The 23333-nt window shown below is 36.0% G+C and overlaps 2 protein-coding genes across 2 annotated transcripts in view; both read right to left on the bottom strand.

The window, feature by feature from the left end:
- The window catches only part of atp7b (ATPase copper transporting beta), a 38771-nt gene extending 30472 nt beyond the window's left edge, over window positions 1-8299 (bottom strand). Inside the window, exons 1-3 of the mRNA XM_056459559.1 lie at window positions 7831-8299; window positions 4164-4992; window positions 1364-1585 (exon numbers count right to left, since the gene is read on the bottom strand). Coding sequence (XP_056315534.1) covers window positions 1364-1585; window positions 4164-4992; window positions 7831-8010 — 1231 coding nt within the window. The 5' untranslated portion in view covers window positions 8011-8299. The remainder of the gene's footprint in view (window positions 1-1363; window positions 1586-4163; window positions 4993-7830) is intronic.
- Window positions 8300-12901: 4602 nt separating this feature from the next.
- htr2ab (5-hydroxytryptamine (serotonin) receptor 2A, genome duplicate b) lies at window positions 12902-23300 on the bottom strand. Its single transcript, XM_056458976.1, has 4 exons — window positions 23225-23300; window positions 22476-23023; window positions 15771-15971; window positions 12902-13981 (listed from the first exon to the last, which is right to left on the bottom strand). Exons 2-4 carry the CDS (start codon window positions 22846-22848, stop codon window positions 13179-13181), a joined length of 1377 nt encoding a protein of 458 aa, XP_056314951.1. The 5' UTR covers window positions 22849-23023; window positions 23225-23300; the 3' UTR covers window positions 12902-13178.
- Window positions 23301-23333: the final 33 nt, after the last annotated feature.

The following is a 23333-nucleotide window of genomic DNA, read 5'->3' as shown; positions in this document are numbered from 1 at the left end:
TCTTGATGAACAGCCACAAAGCCAAGAAGAAGAGCAGAACTATCCTGTGCCCCGTAGTTGTTTACAAGGCCTTCTAAAGCGCGAGTGGTTTCGCTTTCTCGCTTGCGCTCACCGCGTGTCTATACTTGAAATAACAAACTTCTTGAGCTGATAACAATAACGTGCGCGCGTTTATTAAAGTGCTTCTGACATCCAATCCTTTCAGAAATGGACAAACGCGAGGGAAAAAACTAAGGAGAAGCCAGACAAAACAAAGGAGCAAGTGACTGTTTCAGCAACCTAAAACATAAACAAACTGCCATGTTTAACTATTATCATCACTTTTTGGACTATTATGAACTCGAAATGACGGAATTACTTTTTAACAGAGGTTACATGTGCTGGTGAAGATTAAAGATACAGATGAGAGGTTTGCACTAATTGTGGGCTATATTGCGTGTTGTTTTTGAACTCCAATAAGGACTAAATGGTAACATATCAGAGATTGAAAGGGGCTGTATATAATTACAGACATTACAGTAGGCTATTTCGCTATCGTTGATCTCCAGTTATAATCAAATCCTGTTCATAGAAAGGTTAGTAATGAACATTTATACACAAGTATTTAACTGTATAAAGTATCTGTTTTGTGAGACGTGCTTCTCATATGATATGTGAATGACCCGTACAGCTTTACTCTGACATTTCGTTGAACGAGAATGACGTTGACTGAAATTTTACAAACTTTCCAAACTTACCATTGGTACCCTTTTGGCAGTGGAAAAGCAAGCCTGATAAAGATGACCCGTACCAACCCGTACTGTACCGTACTGTACCACTCTCTTGTGAACCAATGGCATCAAGCAATCTAGATCCAGTCTAGATCCATGCTTTTGGTACCATACTATTGTACTAAGTACCCTCGTAAAAAGGGTGCCAAAAATAGTCGCAAGGTATGGTTCACTATTTTGGAATTGATTGTGGAAACAGAAATAAATGTGTACCGTACTGTACTATACTGTACCAAAATGTGCCACTCAGTGGAAATGGAAACAGCCAAGTTGGGAATGTGAATAGTTGTTGAGGAATTTACATGTGTTTCAGTATATTAGATCCATGAAACAGCAAGTCTTAGACTGGCTACAGGCAGCACACTACTAATACAACTCAACCAGGCCTCAGCCCCTTTGATGATATAGAGAATAACTGATACAGGGAATGACTCCCACAGGATAGGACTTTGTGCTTTGTAACTCTCTGCAGATCTTTTTCATGGTCAAACTGCTAAGTTAAAGGACTATATGAGGACAAATGTGTAAACAGAATATTAGGACCCCTCTAAATACAGTTCAGTTAGAAAAAAAGCCCTAAATGCTGTTTTTACCTTCATGTTTCACCAGGTTTCTTTCAATGTTGGACACACAGGATGCGCAAGTCATCCCTGTCACATGAACGAAACATTTCCGCAACTCTCTTTCCACTGTACCGTCAGCGTTTTCTTTGGTGATTGTGCTTGGTGAAGGTTTGGATGTGTGTCTTAGTGAGGGCAGGTGTTTCAGACCACTTGGCACCTGACTGACCGATGAAACATCACGAATTTCTGAATCTTAGAAAGAGAGAGAAAAGTGCACCAAAATATTTAAGCAGTCCTTACAGTGACAACTCTATTTTAATATATCTACAGTATAATAGTTTTAATATATAATACAGTAAAAAACAAAGTTAAAAGAAGTCATGAACATTTCTGAGAGACAGAGAGAGCACAGTCAACCTAAAGCCTCTAATCCGATTAACTACTTTCCCTTTTAAAGGTTGCCATGTCTGGGTTTTGAGTCATTCAAGAACACTTCATGTTACTCTAGAATGGCAACCTGTGTAGTAACCAAGGAAACCATTGTTCTGGACAGATTTGGCTGGCAGAAAAGAAGAGAAAAGAAGCCACTGTCTAGACAAGATAAAGATTGGCCTGTTTTGTGATATCTACTTGGCTTAACCATCAATGGAAGATTAAAAGCCAAATTCTAAGCCTTACTTTTCAATTATGACAAGTCTAAACTACACATTTAGGTTAAATAAAAGAGCATTTATGTCAATGTTTCCAAAAAACACATCCTTTTAAAATTGCTAGCTACTATGTTTGAACTTATCTACATGCATTTGCACCAGTATTGTATGTTAGCAACCCAAGTTTATTCTGAAAACGTACTGCTACAGCCCAGGTGCTACGTTTTTCTTTGCAGTTTTTGTTTTCGTGAATCCACCAGAGGCCGCTTTGTGCGCTTTTTCAGATCTCAAATTTCTCTCACAAGTGCCATTCATGCCCAATGTTCTTGCGTAAATCCACCAGAGGCACTGTCAACTGACTGACTGACTGACCAATCGACTGACCCAAAATGCAAAAGAAGCTACAAGTAGGCGTGGCCAACTGTCACCATTTTGGTTGCTAGTATTTTGATTAGATGGGCTTTTCTTGTGAGAAATACTTCATTACCTGCGACTCGTTTGTGTTCTGACCAGAGGTGTAAAGTAACTAATTACAAATACACAAATTACTGTAATTGAGTAGTTATTCTCAGGAATTGTAATTTACTAAGTAGTTTTAAAAATGTGTACTTTTACTTTCCCTTGAGGACATTTTTAGTGCAGTATTGGTACTTTTACTCCACTACTTTCCTTCAACCTGCAGTCACTACTTTATTTTTTCTTGACTAAGGAGATTGGAAAGTTCAGTCCTGTGAGTCCTGTCCAATCAAATGGGACATAGAAGTAAAGAGGTAAACTTAACATTGTGTTGATGTTACCACAATGTCTATCAGATGTTGGATTTTGGTTGTCATACCTGACAAATAAATGTCAGTGTTTGACGTGAATATGACGTTGGTTCAAGATGTTGGCTCGACGTTGGATTTTGGTCACTTTCCAACACAACCTAAAATTGACCAAATATCAACTTCATTTGATGTCATTATGGGACGTCAAAATAATGTTGTCCTTAGATACAAGTAGTAGGCGATTTCAGACACAGCCATTATTTTTCACAATAAGTCATGACACTATATCAGCTACATTTATTAAAGATGCAGTATGTAAGTTTGACACCCAGTGGCTGAACTGGGTGTTGCCCTCCTGGTTCAAAAAACATTTTCACACAGCCCCTCCTAAGACGGCCCCACGCAAGCGCATGTTGCCAGACTGACGACCCCAACAGGCATGTGTCTCACTATCAAGCCTGATTTAAGGCTGATTTAAACCCTGTTCTAACTAAAAGCAACAGCACATGCTAGAAGGAATATTTTTTCAATTCAATTCAATTCACCTTTATTTGTATAGCGCTTATACAATGTAGATTGTGTCAAAGCAGCTTCACATAAAAGGTCACAGTAAATAGGAACAGTGTAGTTCAGTTTGTAGTGTTCAAGTTCAGTTCAGTTTAGCTCAGTTCAGTGTGGTTTAATAATCACTAATATTTTCCATAATAAAAGGAGTTATTTTAGAAACGGCTTCTATTTCTTGTAGCTGAACAACAGAAAACTATGACAATGATCATTTCAGGTTCATTCCGTGCTTTATTTAGTGTTAAATGCTAATAATGTGAGTTTGAATGTCATTTTACGTGACATATATTTCCATAATACTGAAACATATAATATGTATTAATTAGATTGCAAACCTTACCATTTTGTTGGGGTGCAGTGAGTGCACTATTCAGTGCTTCTGAATGGCTGTACTTAAATTTCTTATCACTGTAAATTTTGTCACATGTGTTGGACACAACGTTACAATGTAACCTGCTCTGCTAATGTTTACATTTGTAATTTTTGCATTATTTGCTATCTAATAACCATCTCATATGGATCTCTGGATCCACGTTTTATTCTGGAGGCTGTGGCTGTCCACCGGAGGTCGCATTTTCGGTCACGATACTTTGAGAGCCTTCCTGACTGAATTCATTGGCTAAACTGGCATTGGGTGGGTTAAAGTGACCAAAACAAAGACACCCGTTTCGGCACGTAACATACATTTTCAAAGCAGAATAACTGACTTTAGCATTGTTTTTCAGATTAACAGGTATGTTCACTTAGCATGTTTCTTAAATATCTGCAAATATATTATGGTATTATTATGCCTTAGAAGAGTCAAAAAAGTACATACAGCACCTTTAATGTGCATTAGCAAATACCTACCTTGATTTAGCCACGCTTCAAAACCCATGTCTTCAATCTCTGCACGCAGTTCTTCCGGACAGGTCACAGTGGAGTCAAATGTTACAATTCCCTTCTTTTCCTGTAAGTAAACTTTTATGGAGCGTACCCCAGCTCTCTGGGACATCATCCCCTCAATGGCTTGAACACAAGAGCTGCATGTCATTCCTTCTATTCCAATGATGATGCTCTGGGTTGGAGTACTGGCGGAATTCAATCTTGAGCTCCAACCTGGAATGGAAACCCTAAAATTCCCAGGCGGAATCTCTTCTAGGAACCCTTTAACCGTCTCTAGGGTTAGCAGAGATGGGTCAAACCTAAGGTCCACACTTCCTTTTTCCAATGAGACGAATACAGAGTTGACACCCAACATTCCCGACAAGGTCTCAGTTATGTTCTTCACACATGACCCACAATGCATCCCTTCAACTCCTAACGTCACCTCAGACCAATCAGTCAAAGGCAAAGGCTGTATATGACCTTGCAAGGCCAGAAGTGAAGCATCAAACCCCATTTCTTCAATATGCTTTCTCAAATCCTCTGGTGTTACCTTTGCAGGGTTAAACCTCAAAATGGCTTCTTTATCGCTCAAAGACACCTGGACACCAATGACACCTTCAAGATGTCCCATTCGTTCTTCAATAGACCGGACACATGATTGACAGGTCATTCCCTCCACCCGGATCTTCACCTCGCCCTCCTCAGCTGGCAACTGGTGGACTAAGTTGTGCTTCAGCCCATCTGGTTCATAACCAAAATTATCAAAAGCATGTTTTTCAGGGATCCGGCCCTCCTGTTGATTTCCATTCTCCTAAACAAATGTTTTAAATTATTAGCTTAAAGATACTGCTCAACATTTGAGACATATTATGTAGTTTCACTTTGTGTATCTGACATGCTACTACTTGTAAGGCATTTAGAAGGCACTACAAAGCACTTGTTAACCAAGCAGAAGGATTAGCATAACATTTTTCCCATCTCACAGCATTAAAGAGCAGATTAGTAAAGGCTGTCCAACTGAACAATCACAAGACATGAATTTTCTCCTGCTCTTAAGACATTTGCACTGTTACAATTGAGTTTTGATGACATTTGATCCAGAGTGGCATTTGTACTTAAATTTACATCAGTGTTTTGACCACTGAATAACTCAAATGCATCAGGCTGAATAAAAAAAAGACTGTAAAAAGGTTATAAAAAAGTATAGTGTCAATGATTGTTGTTCATTTTCACTCGGCGTTTTATCTACATAGATGTTGTTGACTTTGAGATTTAACCTTCTAATAGATACAGACTTAAAAAGACAAGAATAAAAATTAAAGGAGAACTTAAGAATTAAAAACATATAATTGTTTATATACATGTGTGGTTCATATCTTAGCAGTTTAATAAAATGTCCAAGGAAAGTGACATTTTTGTTTTTTTATAACATTTTTTATGACATTTTAAATTTATAAATATGATTTCACATTTTTCTTAAAGATTACTAAGAAAAACATTTGTTGTAAACGAAGCAGAGATTAATTGTTTACCTAAAGAATAGCAATGAGAGCAAACTAAGTAAATAGTGTCACCCTTGAAATAGAGAGCTGAATATCAAGTAGCGGAGCATTGCATATTTCTTGCTAATTGTTTTAATGATAGAAATGTAAAAAATACATACAGAATATTCAGTAATTCAACCTGCTTAATATTTCAAAATAGGGCTGCACAATATATCGTGTCAGCATCGATATCGCAATGTGATTATTCGCAATAGTCACATCGCAGGAGATGCAATGTTGAGTTTGTCTCACAATTTATCATTTGCATGTGTTTTTGATGCCTGTGATTGTGTAATGATTTTAAAGCATTCAGGTATATAAAATTGTACCATTTGTGACATTAACTATGATTAATTGTATTGAATTATTTTTATCAATCAGTTGCTGTACTTGAAAACTGTTAGAATCTGGAAACGATAAAACACTTTATTTTAATTGTATCAATAGTATTTTTAGATAGTTATGCATAAAAATACTTACAACACATGCAGATACAGAAATGTACTGCAAATAGCACAGACCACAACGAAAATGTGTCGGGGGACCTCAAAAAGTTTATAGATTGTTTATTAGATTTTTATAGAGATACAAATAGTATTAATTAATTAATCAGTCTCTAACTAAACATGTGCATGAAAATACTCACAACACATGCAAATATAGAAATGCACTGCAAATAGCACAGACCACAACGAAAATGTGTCGAGGGACCCTAAAAAGTTTATAAATAGTTTATTAGAGTTTACATTTGAAGTCAGAATTATTTGCCCCCCCCAATCCCCCCCCCCCTGAAATATTAGCCCCCCTGTTTATTTTTTTCCCCAATTTCTGTTAAACGGAGAGAAGATTTTTTTTCAACACATTTCTAAACAAAATAGTTTTAATAACTCATTTCTAATAACTGATTTATTTGATCTTTGCCATGATGACAGTAAATAATATTTTACTAGATATTTTTCAAGACACTTCTATACAGCTTAAAGTGACATTTAAAGGCTTAACTGGGTTAATTAGGTTAAGTAGGCAGGTTAGGGTAATTAGGCAAGTTATTGTATGATCATGGTTTGTTCTGTAGACTTTTGAAAAAATATATAGCTTAAAAAGGGGTTAATAATTATGACCTTAAAATGGCTTTAAAAATTAAAAACTGCTTTTTTTCTAGCCGAAATAAAACAAGTAAGACTTTCTCCAGAAGAAAAAAATATTATCAGACATACTGTGATAACAAAATATTATCAGACATTTCCTTGCTCTGTTAAACATAATTTGGAAATATAAAAAATAAAAATTCAAAGAGGGGGCTAATAATTCTGACTTCAACTGTATATAGCTGCACTCCCACTGCAGAATTATCCCAATCGATCTAACATTATAAATCCTTTCCAAATAGAGACATGAAGTCATATAGTCAAATTGTATTCATATCACAATATATGTTGCAAAATAAAAACATATCCCAATGTTAGGCTTTTCCAATATCGTGCAGCCCTATTTCAAAATATACCATTTTAAACACGGACTGAAATACTGATTACTTTGCACTTTCAACATATTACACACACAACTAAGAGTGAATTTGTGAATTTCCAATTATTCTATTCAAATAATCACTTCACAAATGAAATTAGGTCTAGATTTCCTCACTGTTATCACTTGTTTTGATTTTTTTTAGCAAAACCTTTAACCTTTTTTTCAGTGTAAATGACAACTTAGTTTGGTAGTTTGCTATCCAACATGATCTGTTAATATGACATTATTTGTTGTTAAATTAAAATAAAATGCTTTGAGTAGTTGAATTCTTTTAGGTATACTGTTAGTGGTGCTACTCTGGGTTTTAATATGTAGCCTACACTTGGGGTAGGCTACTAAAATGTAATTGAAGGTAACGTGTATCTTTTGAAAAGCCAGCCCACAGACAGATTTTGTACCTTAAACCTTCCTTTCTGAGTGTACCACTGTGTACTGTCATTTTACAATTGGCTTCAAATAGGTCTACAAATTATTATCTGTAGAAAGTATTTAGGTATCCTTTTTGAAACTTTTGAACGCAGTTTTTCCTCATTTTAAACGTGTTTGCTATTCTAACTGTAATAATTGAAACTGACCTTATATTCCGTGGGTCCATCTTTACTATTCTGTGGTAAAGAGCAAACGCAGAGCTCCGGGTCGCAGCGGCACAGAGGTTTGCAGTCCTCCATGCAGAGCTGCTCTCCGCCGACTGGCCCATTATCAGGCGACTTGGAGATAAACTTGGCAAGATTACTGAAAGGACTGAGTTTATTCATTGTGCCGGTGTCCCAGTAGACCTAAGACCGGAGTTTAGATTACCCTTCCTTAACAAACAACTGCAAAGCAGAAGGCTCAGGTGTGTGTCATGTCTGTACCGTCCTGTGGCGTGACGGTGCGCGCGCGTTTAAATCCCCGCAGGTTTTGCGCTCCGCGTGTCTTCACGATCATCTGCCCCGGTGGATTTTTGCACACGTCACCGCCGGGCAAACTTTTTCTGTCAATGATTAAACTGAATTATGTCACCGAGTGCAAAACTAACACAAATAAAAGTTGTAAATCAGTTCTGAGCAAACCGACTACATGACTCTCCACAGCAAAGTTGGCAGTAATGAAGTCTGAACAATGAAAAAAGAAGGAAATAATGCTGTGGGACCTTGCAAAGGTCCAAGCGAGGACAACTGCTTGACACTGGATTTACCTTAAAGGGATTGTTCACCCCAAAATTGACTTTTATTCAACATTTACTAAATATAGGCTAGGTTTGTGAGTTTTGTTTTTCTGTTGAACATAAAAGAAGGTATTTTGAAATATGTTAGAAACCTGTAACCATTGACTTCCACAGATGGAAAAACAAATAAGCCTACATTGAAGTCAATGCTTACGTTTTAAATTAATTTATTTTGGTTTAACAAAAAAATAAATAAGTTTGTGAAAAAAAAGTGAATCACGAGTAAATGATGTCAGAATTTTCGGTTTTGAGTGAACTATTCACTATTGCAATAACAAAGTCCAATGTGAAAGTCCTTTCTTTCTTTCTTTCTTTCTTTCTTTGTTTTTTATTTCTTTCTTTGTGTCTTTCTTTCTTTCTTTCCCTACAGAAAGGAGTTACTGTCGATTTGTATATATAGCAAGTCATATAGTCAACAGTCAACTTATCAAATGAAATGAGTGTAGTTAACTCAAAATTTACTGAAAGTTAATTCTACTCTTTGGAAAGGAGTTTTGAACTCAGTGTTGAAGGTAATGAGTAATGAAATACCTCATTACTTCATCTTAAATGGAGTAAGTTCACAGTTCATATAGATTAGTTTTTTTTTAACTCAAATGGTTTCTCGCAATCGGTTTCCTCAAACGATTTGAGTTGCCTTAACTTATTTGGTTTTACAGTACTCTGTTGGTTTGAGATCTCTTCATGTATTGGGTTTTACTGTGTTCAGATTACTTCGTGAACTCAAATGGATTAAGTTTACAGTACTCATTAGGATTAGTTTTTGAATTTGCAATCGGTTTCCTCAAATAGTTTGAGTTACCTTAACTTTTTTGGTTTTACAGTGTATAGTCAATATAGCAAAAATAATAATGGAAGAGACAACTGCTTCCTTTTCATATTTATATTTTCCTTTGTGTTTCGCTTTATCTTGTATAAACATACACTTAAACTATATTCGCAGTGTGAATGTTTCTGCAGCAAGTGTCCATGTTATTTGTTCAAATTATGGAAATCACTTATGTTCCAGTTAAGGTTTTTTTCTTCTTGGAAAATGTAGCATATACATAGACCTGGGCCTATATTAGGCAATTACAATAGAATGTGTATGAATTATAGTATGGAGGAAATAATATCCATGTTGGTTATTAGTATGCTGAAAACCATTTGTTAACCTCATTTTTTCATCATTGACAACAAATTCAAATATAATTTAAAAAATAAATGGGTTCACACTTTATTTTATTGTACAATTCATGCTAATAATAAACTATTAGGCTAACTAAGACTTTTAGCACAATAAACTATGAATTCGCTGCTTATTAATAGTTAGTAGTTGGGTTTAGGTATTGGGTAGGATTAGTGATGTAAAATAAAATCATACTTTTTAAGTGCTAATAAACCTATCTTAATAAAATGCAGGTAATAATAAGCCAGTAAATGGTGTGAAGTGTTACTTAAACTATAGTGTCATCATAAATGTAAAAGACTTGGTTTTTGTTTAGTTCAAACAACAAGGGAGTATTTTAACCCCCCAAATAAGGAGGCTTCTTAATGCTATATAGCAAATGAACTGTTTTATGAATTTCCAGTACACAGTCTGCATTCATTTTTAAATGTAACAATAAATAAAGTCGTCTTAAAGCCATTCTTTAGACAGAGTCTGTTTCTGTTTAGTTACTACATGCCCAAAAGTCACAGAGGGTTTTTAAACATACAGACAACTATTTAACAACGAGTAATGTGGCAACAACTGGCTGAAAATTAGAGGAACACAGTCGGACTGGAGGAACAAAGCGCCAACCAGTGGTGAGCAAGACAAAATGTAGTATTTGTGCTTTTCACTAGGGCGCATGCGTGTACATTTCTGTTCAACCAAGGAGATGTATAATATCCATCAACAAAAGAGTTTCCACTATTAATAAGGTATATCAAAGTTTTCACTATTTCTAAAAAGTACCTTAGAGTAGGCTACTACAGTATATTATATAGGCTACTACTACATGATAAGGTCGGCTATCATATGAAAACAGCCTAATCATTCAGTGTTGCAGCCACCAAAATACTACGAATTTATAATCTGCCACCTGAGAAGTTTTTGTAAGGTTTTTCATGTTGTCTGTCTGTTGTTCAAAAATAATTTAACAGCACGATTTGAAATCTATATTATGCTGTTTGACCGCTGTATCAAATCTTACCTTGCCCATATTTTACACCAGACGGATCCATACATCGTATCGAGAGAAGCAGACCACTTTGTTATGTCGTGTCTGACGTCTCATATCACAGTCACATGACTGTCATGAACTTTCAATTATCTTTAATTACCAATGACATCATTACAGAACACCCATACAAAAAGGCAACCTACAAATGCAAGCAATGTAGCTGAAGGATAAATTAAAGTTTGTATCTACTAAATGGAAATGTGTTCAACTGATTGGTGATACCCACGTGATAAAAACTACAGTGTTTTTGAACCATACCATACTGTAATAAAGTGTATTATACTGTATATATTATAACTCATTGTAAAGGAATGCTAAAACATATATTAGCTATTGTGAACTGATAAACTGTAATAAATACTGAAGTATACTTTAGTTTTTACTACAATAAATTAGTATATTATTATATTATATACCCTGTTGTAAAAAAAAACAGTACTCATTGGGTGATTTGTTTTATTACTGTAGTTGTTTTACCACAGCAATTATAAACTTACCACATAAGAATAATTCAAGTACTGTACTATAGTATAGTTCAAAAACACTATACTATACTATACTATACTATACTATACTATACTATAGTAGTCATCATCTGATAATTTGGATCATCACCTTTTTTTTTTTTTGAAGTTGTTCTAAAACTATTGAATAACCCATTCTTGCCCAATTTTGAAAAACATTTCAATTGTTAGTACTACTGTTGACTATACTACTGTATACTATACTAAACTATACTATACTATAAATTAGTCTTTTTTTACTATGGGTATGCAGTCCTGAATTGAATGTTGTTGAACTAAGGCACATACCCTGTCATGTCCTAGGAAAACTGTTGGGAACAAAATGTTTGCATGTCTGGCAAGACTAAAAGTCAAAAAGTGTTTAGACACTTTCATTTAGCACTTGTCAGTGTCTCAAGTTGGTCTGTTATTGGCCTCCCATGTCACTTTGTCTGCATTTGGTTTTCATTCAGATGGTATGTAATGAATCAGGGTGAATTGTTTTGCAAGTTCATTTGCCCAATCCCATCCACTTGAACTGACCATAAATCCATCAGTCTCAAGAAAACGACAAAACCTTCATTTTAATATTTATTTAATCTAGCCATATCATACACAGGTCTTTACAATGCAATCTAAAATGATAATAAATTAACTCTCAAGTGTTTCTAAACCTTTATGAGTTTATTTCTTCCCTTAAACACAAAAGAAGATATTTTTAAAGAAAGCTGAAACATAAATAGTAGGAAAAATAAATATTATACAAGTCAATGGTTTTCATCTTTAAAATATCTTCCATTGCGCTCAATGGAAGAAAGACAAATCAAATTTAGAACAAGTGCAGGATGAGTACATGATGTCTGAATTTCCATGTTTAGATGAACTGTCCCTTTAACAAACATGGAACTAATTTTCTCCAAAGGCAAGTGACATATTTAATTTCAACAGGCAATTCATCTCACGGCAATTCGTAACTTTTTGATTTAGTGGCTAATTCGTAGGATCTCATACGTACAATTTAGTATGACTTGCTTATTTCCCAGTGACGGTTGGGTTTGGGGGTGGGGTTTGGTGCCACACCTTCTTTTAAAAATCGTAATTCAACAAATTACATATAATGAATGTATAATGTAAAAGGAAAAAGCTTCAACAAAAAAATGTGTGTTCTTAAAGAAACTATTGTCCTTCAATGTTGACAACACATTATTGATCATGTTTCTTAGTGCATTGATTGAAAGTATTGACATTTTTTGTGATCTATTGGTTCGGAAAGGCTTCTGAGGCCCAGATTAGGTCACTGGGGAAGGTGGTAACAAGAGCCAGTAAGTTGTTGGGAATAAAACTAAAGATTATTGATGGTATATACCCAGAAAGAGTATTAAATAAGGCTAACATGATTGTCAATGATGAGAGGCATCCTTTATCATACACCTTCAAATTATTACCTTTAGGTCATCGATATTGTGTTCCCTGATGCGTAAGAAATAAGTCAAAATTATCATTTATCTCTCAAGCAATTAGGTTTTTAAATTCCTCCTCTCTTAGTAGCAGTTGATGGCCTGTATACTGGATATTTATTTAGAGTAGTGGTACCATGATACTTTAGGTTTTTAAATAATTTATTTATATAAATGCCAAATGTAAAATTCTCCCTATAGGTACAAATAAAGTTAACTAACTAATCCATATGAATTAGCCACTAAACTGACAAAATGTAAAATAGTGACGTTTCCTCGTGAGATCAGGCTGTTCATTTATACGGTACAGTATATTTGTGATCTACAATGAGTATATTTGACAAAATAAGAGAGTTTATTCCTACTGGCCCAGTTTTAAAGCATCTGTGTCCTGTTTTGGCTGTGAGCTGTAGGTAGTATCATCTGCTGACTGTGCTGTGCCGCACAGGTGGGTGTATATTAAAATAAAAGGCTCCATTTGTCAAGCGTTTACACCCATAACGCGAGGTCTGTTGATGTGGACCACAATTAAACACTCTCTAGGGTCTGTTACAAATAGCTTACTACCTCGTCCCGTTCCTGCTTGTTTTGTGTGTTTCCACAGATTGACCTCTCAGTGTTGGTGAAGCTCCCAGACCGGCTGCCCTCTGCTTTCTTCCTTAATGAGTTCTCCACCTTCAGGGGAAGCCCAGAGGAGCTGTAGGCCAGAGGGGGGATTGTGTTGACCAGTATCAGCTGCAGAGGTCTCCTCTCCTCATGGTAGCGGCACTGCATGTACCGGGCGAACGCTGCACGGTAAGTCTTGTTAAAGAGTGTGTAGATGAACGGGTTGACCGCAGATGACAAATACCCAACCCAAACAAACACATTCATCAACCCACCTACCAAATCTTCATCGCACACAGAGCCGCACACAACCGCCATCACGTTCGTCACGAAAAACGGACACCACATGATCACAAAAAGTAGGAAAACCACGCCGAGCACTTTGGATGCCTTCTGTTCATTGCTGATGGACTGCATGGAGCGGCGTCCGGATGCTCTGGAAGCTCCTTCTCGGCAGATTGATGAACGTGAGAAGAGACGCTCGGAGGAAAGTGAACCTCGAGGAAGGAGTCCAATGGTGGACGACCATGTTGGACGCACGATGAGTTGGTCCAGGCACAAAGTCGCTTCGCTTTGTAGAGCACTGATGGTGAGAAAGTACGTGACGACCATGATGATCAGCGGGACGAAAAACGCCACGAACGAGCCAATCAGGACGAAGTTGTTGTCCGTAAGTTGGCAGCTTTCATTGCGGAAGACTTTGGAGTGGTCATGAAGGCCCAGGACTGGAACAGGCATGGAGATAACTTGAGACAGATGGAGAGAAAATGAGAGTGAGAAGACAGCTTTGGCAGGCCAGTATTAATGGATGCAGACTCAGTTGTTTAGCATTTCAGAATTGAGCTGGAAAGTAGGGATGCACCTATTTGGAGTTAGTTTTTATAACGATACTGATAACCGATAACTAGTTAGTTTTGGAAGCTGATATATTAGCCGATAAACACAAGTATTAATTTTTCGTTTGCAAAAACAAAAGGCAAACACATACAGTGATTTTATACTAAAACCTTACTTTAAGAAAAGTTTAAACTGACCTCTGAACTTCATTATTAATCAACTACACTTTTCTATGGCCAACACTCTTGTCATTCATTTTCTTTTCGGCTTAGTCCCTTTATTAATCATGGGTCGCCACAGCGGGATGAACCGCCAACTCATCCAGCATTTGTTTTATGCAGTGTATGCCCTTCCATTCGCAACCCATCACTGGGAAACATCCATACAAGCTCATTCACACACATACACAATGGCCAATTTAGTTACCCAATTCACCTATAGCGCATGTTTTTTTGGACTTTTGGGGGAAACCAGAGCACCCGGAGGAAACCCACACGTACACAGGGAGTACATACAAACTCCACACAGAAATGCCAACTGACCCAGCCGAGGCTTGAACCAGTGACCTTCTTGCTGTGAGGCCATTGTGCTACCTACTGTGCCACCGTCCTGCTAATTTACAGATTATGAATAAAAATTCTAACATAATAAACCTGACAGGGGTTTATTATGCAAGGGTCAGTTGGCTGGGTCAGTTGGCATTTGTGTGTGAAGTTTGCATGTTCTCCCTGTGTTGGCGTGGGTTTCCTCCGGGTGCTCCGTTTTCCCCCACAGTCCAAAGAAATGTGGTAGAGCTGAATTGGGTAAGCTAAATTGTCCGTAGTGTATGAGTATGTATGGATGTTTCCCAGTGATGGGTTGCTGCTGGAAGGGCATTCACTGCGTAAAACATGCGCTGGATAAGTTGGCGGTTCATTCCGCTGTTGCGAGCCCAGATTAATAAAGGGACTAAGCCGAAAAGAAAATGAATGAATTAATATAATGCCGTCACTGTGGCACAGTGGGTAGCACAACCGCCTCACAGCAAGAAGATCAAGAAGGTCGCTGTTTCAAACCTCGGCTGGGTCAGTTGGCGTTTCTGTGTGGAGTTAGCATGTTCTCCCTGTGTTGCCGTGGGTTTCCTCCGGGTGCTCTGGTTTCCTCCACAGTCCGAAGACATGTGCTATAGGTCAATTGAATAAGCTAAATTGGGCGTAGTGCATGTGTGTGAATCAGTGTGTATGGGTGTTTCCCAGTACTGGGTTGCAGCTGGAAGGGTATCCGCTGCATAAAACAAATGCTGAATAAGTTAGTGGTTCATTCCGCTGTGACAACCCCTGATGAATAAAAGCACTTAGTTGAAAAAAAAAAAGAATATAATATAATATAATATAATATAATATAATATAATATAATATAATATAATATAATATAATATAATGTAATAAAATTAAAACTACCTGACAATAAAAGTGCATGCATAAAGCAACCATGTCACTGAACATTAACCAAAATCAAAATACCTGCAGTAAAATAACAATAAAAACTGGTGCAACTAGCAAGTGGCAATAATACATAATTCATCGGCTTAAATAAATCAGCTTAATTTTGTTTTCGGACCAATAATGACAACAATAAAAATAGTATTTATCAGCCGATATCAATATGGCCGCCGATATATCGTGCATCCCAACTGAAAAGTCTCAAAAACTCTCGTACCCACAGAGATGGTCCAGGCTGCAATGATTTTGACGCGAGCTCTTGTTAGGGAGTTGGAGCGGCTGTGGTGGATAGGGTTGCGGATGGCGATGTATCTGTCCAGAGAGATGGCGCACAAGTGCATGATGGAAGCGGTGGAGAAGAGAACGTCCAGGTAGATCCAGATCGGACACAGGGCGCGAGGGAGAGGCCAGGTGTAACCTAACACACAAGAGACATAAAGTTGAAGTTTTATTCTTTATTATTATTATTCCTTACATTTATATAGCGCTTTTCAGGACACTCAAAGCGCTTTACATATTTTTGAGGGGGAATCTCCTCATCCACCACCAGTGTGCAGCATCCACATTGATGACGCCATGGAAGCCATATTAGGCCAGACCACACACCAGACACCATCTGATTGGTGGAGAGGAGACAGAGTGATGAAGCCAATTATGATATGGGGATGGTTAGGAGATAATGGTGGACATGATGAGCAAATTTGGCCAGGATGCCAGGGTTAAACCCCTACTCTTTTCGAAGGACACCCTGGAATTTTTAATGACCACATAGAGTCAGGACCAAGGTTTATTGTCTAATCCGAAATAAGGCACTCACTGAGCAGTATAGAGTCCCCATCAATATACAAGGGTGTTAGGACCCACACAGATTGAGTGCCCCCTGCTGGCCTCACTAACACCAATTCCACCAGCAACCTAGCTTTCCTATGTGTTCTCCCATTCAGGTAACAGACTCAGCCCTGCTTAGCTTGAGTGGGCGACCATGTGAGAGTTGTAGAGAGCTAGCTGCTGGCTTTATGTAATGTATTATACTGTATAGCCTATTGAAATGCGACTGTGATGTTTAAAGAAATGCTGAAACACAGCTACAGTACACTAATACATCATTATTTTTGATCTGCCGTTATACATCACACATAACTATCTGCTGCTTCCTCATTATGAAAAACAAAGTCCTGCATTTCACGGGAATCAGCCGTTTATTTTGCAGACTCAAAAAATGCAGAGATATTTTGGAAGACACTGTACATTTGTTAAAACTGAAAAGAGTCTGAACCCGGGGGATCTTGTGCAGAAAGATGAAAATCTGCAGATACAGACAGTGTTCGTCATCACACTCATTAGTGTCCTTCCATCTGTAAAGTCAAAGCATCTTCTATAGAAATCTCACAACAGGTTCATCTGACAACAGAGATCCAGCGCCTGAAGCGTCCCTGAACACAACCACAGTTTCACAAGGGCTATATAAATTCAATTACCCTTCTTATGTAACAACATTACATCACACATGAGGGAATAACTAGTTTCAGGAGGCAAAAGACGTAGATGTAGATATTTTTTCGTCACTCGGACTGAGTTTTGCATTTCGTGTTTGCAGGTTTTATTTAGAAACAATACGATATGCTTTTAGCCAGATTTCGTTTAGCCTATTTAAAATGCAGATCTACTAATGATAAACTTAACCAATAAAAAGAAGGAAAATGAATAATTTAGCAGTGTGTTATCGTAAATCTGTCTGTACATCATTTCATCGAGGGCCAGCTGTCATAAGTCAGAAAAAACACATTCGTCTGATTGAACAAGTGACATGTTTTATCGTCTTTTATCCTCTTTAGTCAAAGTTTCAGGACATCAAATGGGAAGCATAACAATTTTTGCTGCACAAACACACACACACCGAAGCTCAGCATCGTTACTGCATAATTAATTCCTCATCAAAGCGCTGGAAGGAGTAGGAAGAGGGATTTCTCTCCCCATGCGTGAATACAAGCAGCCTAATTTAGGACACACCAGACGGTCCGACACACACTCATTACACGCTGAAATAAATCACCTTCCAGCGAAATGTATGGAGGCTTACAATTATTGTTCTAAAGAGACATTTATTTTATTTTCCAAAGGTACACGTGTTATAAGATCAGACAGTTTGGGGTTTACAACTTTGACCTGAAGAAAAACACTCAAAATGGTCATACAAATCTTTCTCATTTTCTGGCTTCCAAACAACTTCATGGGATCTGTGGCACATTGTTGAGAAGCGCAAACAATAACACAATGTTGGGTTGGTAGATGGCACATCGGTATGGCAGTTTCATTATGACAATGCTTTGTGACTCCCTTTGTTATGGAAGAAAGAAAGAAAGAAAGAAAGAAAGAGAAAGAAAGAAAGAAAGGAAGGAAGGAAGAAAGGACGGAAGAAAGAAAGAAAGAAAGAGAAAGAAAGAAAGGAAGGAAGGAAGGAAGGAAGAAAAGGACGGAAGAAAGAAAGAAAGAAAGAAAGGACGAAAAAGAAAGAAAGAAAGAAAGGACAGAAGAAAGAAAGAAAGAAAGGATGAAAGAAAGAAAGAGAAGGAAGGAAGAAAGAAAGAAAGGAAGAAAGAAAGAAAGAAAGAAAGAAAGAAAGAAAGAAAGAAGAAGAAAGAAAGAAAGAAAGAAAGACAAGAAGAAGAAAGAAAAGAAAGAAGAAAGAAGAAAGAAAAGAAGAAAAAGAAAGAAAGAAAGAAAGAAAGAAAGAAGAGAAAGAAAAAGAAAGAAAGAAAGAAGAAAAGAAAGAAAGAAAGAAGAAAGAAAGAAGAAAGAAAGAAAGAAGAAAGAAAAGAAAGAAGAAAGAAAGATAAGAAAGAAGAAAGAAAAAAAGAAAAGAAAGAAAGAAAAGAAAGAAAGAAAGAAAGAAGAAAAGAAAGAAAGAAAGAAAGAAGAAAGAGAAAGAAAAGAGAAAGAAAGAAAGAAAGAAAGAAAAAGAAAGAAAGAAAAAGAAGAAAAGAAGAAAAAGAAAGAAAAGAAAGAAAGAAAGAAAGAGAAAGAAAGAAAGGGAAGGAAGGAAGAAAGAAAGGACGGAAGAAAGAAAGAAAGAAAGAAAGAAAGGACGAAAAAGAAAGAAAGAAAGAAAGAAAGAAAGAAAGAAAGGAAGGACGAAAAAGACAAAGAAAGAAAGGAAGGAAGGAAGGAAGAAAGAAAGAAAGAAAGAAAGAAAGAAAGAATCAAATGAAAGAAAGAAAGAAAGAAAGAAAGAAAGAAAGAAAGAAAGAAAGAAAGAAAGAATCAAATGAAAGAAAGAAAGAAAGAAAGAAAGAAAGAAAGAGAAGAATCAAATGAAAGAAAGAAAGAAAGAAAGAAAGAAAGAAAGAAAGAAAGAAAGAAAGAAAGAAAGAAAGAAAGAAAGAAAGAAAGAAAGAAAGAAATACAATGGAAGCAAATGGTTACAGGTATTCTGAAAAAAAACACTAGTAAGTTTCGATAGTATTTTACTTTAATATAATTACATTTTGTTTTTTGATGACAAGCATTGTGTGTGCGTGTGCGTGTGTGTGTGTGTGTGTGCGTGTGTGTGTGTGTGTGCATACTGTGTACATCTTTGAAGAGAAATAAGAGTCCATTTGAAAATTCTCCGGATATACTGGATTTATTAGGTGTGGGTTTGTGTAAAAAATTATATTTGTATTTTATTTATTTTAAGTCTGATAAAATGTCGAATTTTCAAAAAAAACGTTGTCATTTAGAGCATTTTTCCCTCCAGAAAATTACAAGTGGTCAGAATAATACATTTTTATTTGTTTTGACTGAAAATCCGGAAAATGTGTGTTTTTTTTTACTGTTAAAAATACTGTAAAAATTGTTATGGTAAACTACCATATTTCATTAATTTATAGTGTTAATACACCAGTGTTTTGAAGTACTAACATCTACACATCACATCTTTTCCGTGCAGGCACAGGACGTCAACATGACATCATATTGACATTGTACCCCAAAGTACCCCAACGTTGTGGATTTTGGCAATGAAAATTGGGTTGACGTCAGAACCCAACGCCAATGTCCAATGTCCAACATAAAATCAACCAAATATTAACGTCTAACTATGTTAAACCTTGACGTTGTGTGGATGTTACCACTATGACATCTATCAGACGTTGTATTTTGGTCACTTTCCAACACAACCTAAAATCAACCAAACATCAACATAATTTGACGTTGTTATTGGACATCAAAATAACTTTGTCCTTAGATGCTGGATAGACATTGAATTTTGGTCACCCGACATCATGACTTAAATCTAACTTAATATTAACGTCTTATGATGTTGTGTTCTTGCTGGGTTGCAGAACAGTTATCATATCAAACAACTTTTCCCACAAACAGAGAAGCACACTAATATATAGAAGACGCTCAGTGTCATTCACACAATTACTAAACACCATAACGGTAACAGACATGAAATTAAAGTAATTCAATAAACATTATTTATCAACATTAGATCAAACATAAAACTCTAATGTACATCACAAATGAGAAAAACCAAACAAAAAAAATTATAATGTCAACAGAAATCATAAAATGTTAAATGTTTTGCAGCGAATTATGTCAATTTATGGTTATTCACTGTATAAGTACAGTTGAAGTCAGAATTATTAGCCCCCCTGAATTATTAGCATGTTTATTTTTTCCCCCAATTTCTGTTTAATGGAGAAGATTTTTTCAACACATTTCTAAACATAATAGTTTTAATAACTCATTTATAATAACTGATTTATTTGATCTTTGCCATGATAACAGTAAATAATATTTCACTAGATATTTTTAAGACACTTCTATACAGCTTAAAGTGACATTTAAAGGCTTAACTAGGTTAAGGTTAACTAGGCAGGTTAGTGTAATTAGGCAAGTTATTGTATAACGATGGTTTGTTCTGTATAGACTATCGAAAAAATATATAGCTTAATAAGGGGCTAATAATTTTGTCCTTAAAATGGCTTTTAAAAAATTTAAAACTGCTTTTATTCTAGCCGAAATAAAGCAAATAAGACTTTCTCCAGAAGAAAAAATATTATCAGACATACTGTGAAAAATTCCTTGTTCTGTTAAACATCATTCTGGAAATATTTAAAAAAGAAAAAAAATTCAAAGAGGGGCTAATAATTCTGACTTCAACTGTATATATATTAAGGAAACTTAGTGTCAAGCAGGCTATGAATTTTTTACTGTAGCATTTTTAAAAACATTTTATCATTATAATCACCACCATTATTTACAGTGCTGTTCGACCAAATGCTGATTTCTTAACTTGTAGTTAAAACATTGGGATTGTGTTTTCAAATCAAAAGATTGTAAACATCTGAAAATATGACATCATTTAATAATTTCATGCAAAATAATGCTCTAAATTACAACATTCTCATTTAAAATTTGATTTGAGTGTCATCAAGGTTTTCTCAAACATAATTATAAACTCTTAATCATTAATTGTTGTTTAGATATAAAGGTTTCAGTGGCTCATGGATTTTCTGGAATATCATGGATTTTTACCAGGTCTATTTCAGACATGGAAATGTACAGTTGCAATCAGAATTATTAAACACCCCGAATTATTAGCCCCCTCTTTATATTTGCCCCCAATTTTTCTTTAATAGAGAGAAGATTTTTTTCAACACATTTCTAATCACAATCATTTTCTTAACTCATTTCTAATAACTGATTTATTATATCTTTGCCATGATGACAGTAAATAATATTTGACTAGATATTTTTCAAGACACTTCTATACAGCTTAAAGTGACATTTAAAGGCTTAACTAGGTTAATTAGGTCAAGGTAATTTGGCAAATTATTGTATAATGATGATTTGTTCTGTAGACTATAAAACTAATTCTGACCTTAAAATGTTTTTTGAAAAATTAAAAACTGCTTTGATTCTAGCCGAAATAAAACAATTAGGACTTCTTCCAGGAGAAAAAATATTATCAGACATACTGTGAAAATTTCCTTGCTCTGTTAAACATCATTTGGGAAGTATTAAAAAATAAAATAAAAATTCAAAGGGTGGCTAATAATTCTGATTGAAACTGTATATTTGGTCGAAGTGATGGAATGTCAAAGATTTTTTGTTTGTCACTTTAAATTTGATTTTCCATTTATATATTTATTATGCCATTTTTCCTCTACCACATTTTTATATTGTGCAGTTTCATGCCTATTTTTATGGTTAGTCTATTTTTCGGCACCATTTTTATTCTGTTCACCCTCATCAACTAGCAGTCCCTTCAGTAAAATAGTCATCACACTAGCTGTTAACTGAGGCAGGCGGATGTACATTTTTAGAGCTTTGACTTCAAAAAAGCAGAAAAGCTAAATGTAAAGTTTGCAAAACTACTATTGAGCTATCAAATATGAGAGAGGGAGCACGTTGCAGCCATAAAACAATAAGTAATATATCCACTGATGTTCTCATAGTGGCTGTTAAAATCATGAAAATGATATTCTATCTAAAACCATTTTGATGTTATGTTATTATCTTAACATTACTTTAATATTATATTATTAGAGTAATATATAAGCACAACAGGGGTCTATGTTGCCATTCATTAGATGTCATTAAAGCTTTTTCGTCAGTGAAAGTTAGGGAACTCTATATATACATAGCTAACAATATTTGTCGTTACTGCTCATTTTAATTAACTTAAGCTAAAATAACTAAACTGAAATAAACTTTACAGACACAAAAACTAACACAAAATTGCATAAAAACTCAACAACAAAAATGGCTTGGCATCAAAGAGTTTCCATCTAAAATGTATTTCAAGTAATTAAATGATTCTTGAGGCTCTACTTTCAAAACTTGAGCGTTATTTTAATGGAATGCCTTGTCTCTTTCATACAGAAAACTCATGTATGATTGAAAACATATGTAAAAATGTAAAGAAACTCACCATAGAGGATCGTCACCATTGCGACCGGCATAACAAGGATTCCCAGAAGCATGTCTGTAATGGCCAAAGACCTCAAGAAGTAGTTGGTGGCGTTCTGTAACTTCCTCTCCAAACTCACCGCCATGATGACCAGGATGTTGCCCGTCACGGTGATGATTATGACCAGCGAAATCAAAAGTGCCACCCAGTTCTTCTGGACATACTCAGAGGACGAAAACTCTGACCGGTTCCTCTCTTCACTCCTATTGCAATCCATCGAGTTATTGAGAACTGCATTACCCAGAGACGCCTTCTGCTCCATGCTGGTGTCTTTGGAAATCTCCGCAGAAATCCCAAAGGACCTGAGTTCAGCAGCCGTCCCATTCAGGGCCATTAAAGAGCAATTTATTCATCCATTAAGTCAAGGGAGCGACTCTCCATTCGAAGCATTCCATTGATCTCCAAGTCCAAAACGTCCTAGTTTGAGACCGAAAACATGTTTACCTCCTCTCCTCCCTAGACAATGTTCAGATGGATTGCGATTCAGAACAGAAGAGACAGTTTTGCTGCTGCATTTTTCAATGAGGGAGAAAAAAGAACAACACGTGAGAGGCTGGAACACACTGATGCAAAACTGCTGTCCTGGTTGAAGCAAAACATCACCGACGCACAAAACACGCACATAACTAGACTGCTTCATTCCAAAATGTATTCAGTAGCAAGACTGATTTAACATCAAACACTGTTTATGTGGTGTTCGTGAACATTACCTGTTAATCCAGAAGAGTTTTGTTGTTTCCAGTCACTCAAAAACACCAGAGCTGGAGAAATAAGCCACTGATGATGCGACCCAACATGTGGTCCTGTTCCATTCATCCT

This window comes from Danio aesculapii, chromosome 6 (genome assembly GCF_903798145.1).
Source record: "Danio aesculapii chromosome 6, fDanAes4.1, whole genome shotgun sequence".
Classification (NCBI taxonomy): Eukaryota; Metazoa; Chordata; class Actinopteri; order Cypriniformes; family Danionidae; genus Danio; species Danio aesculapii.
This window is presented reverse-complemented; position numbering and strand designations above follow the sequence as displayed.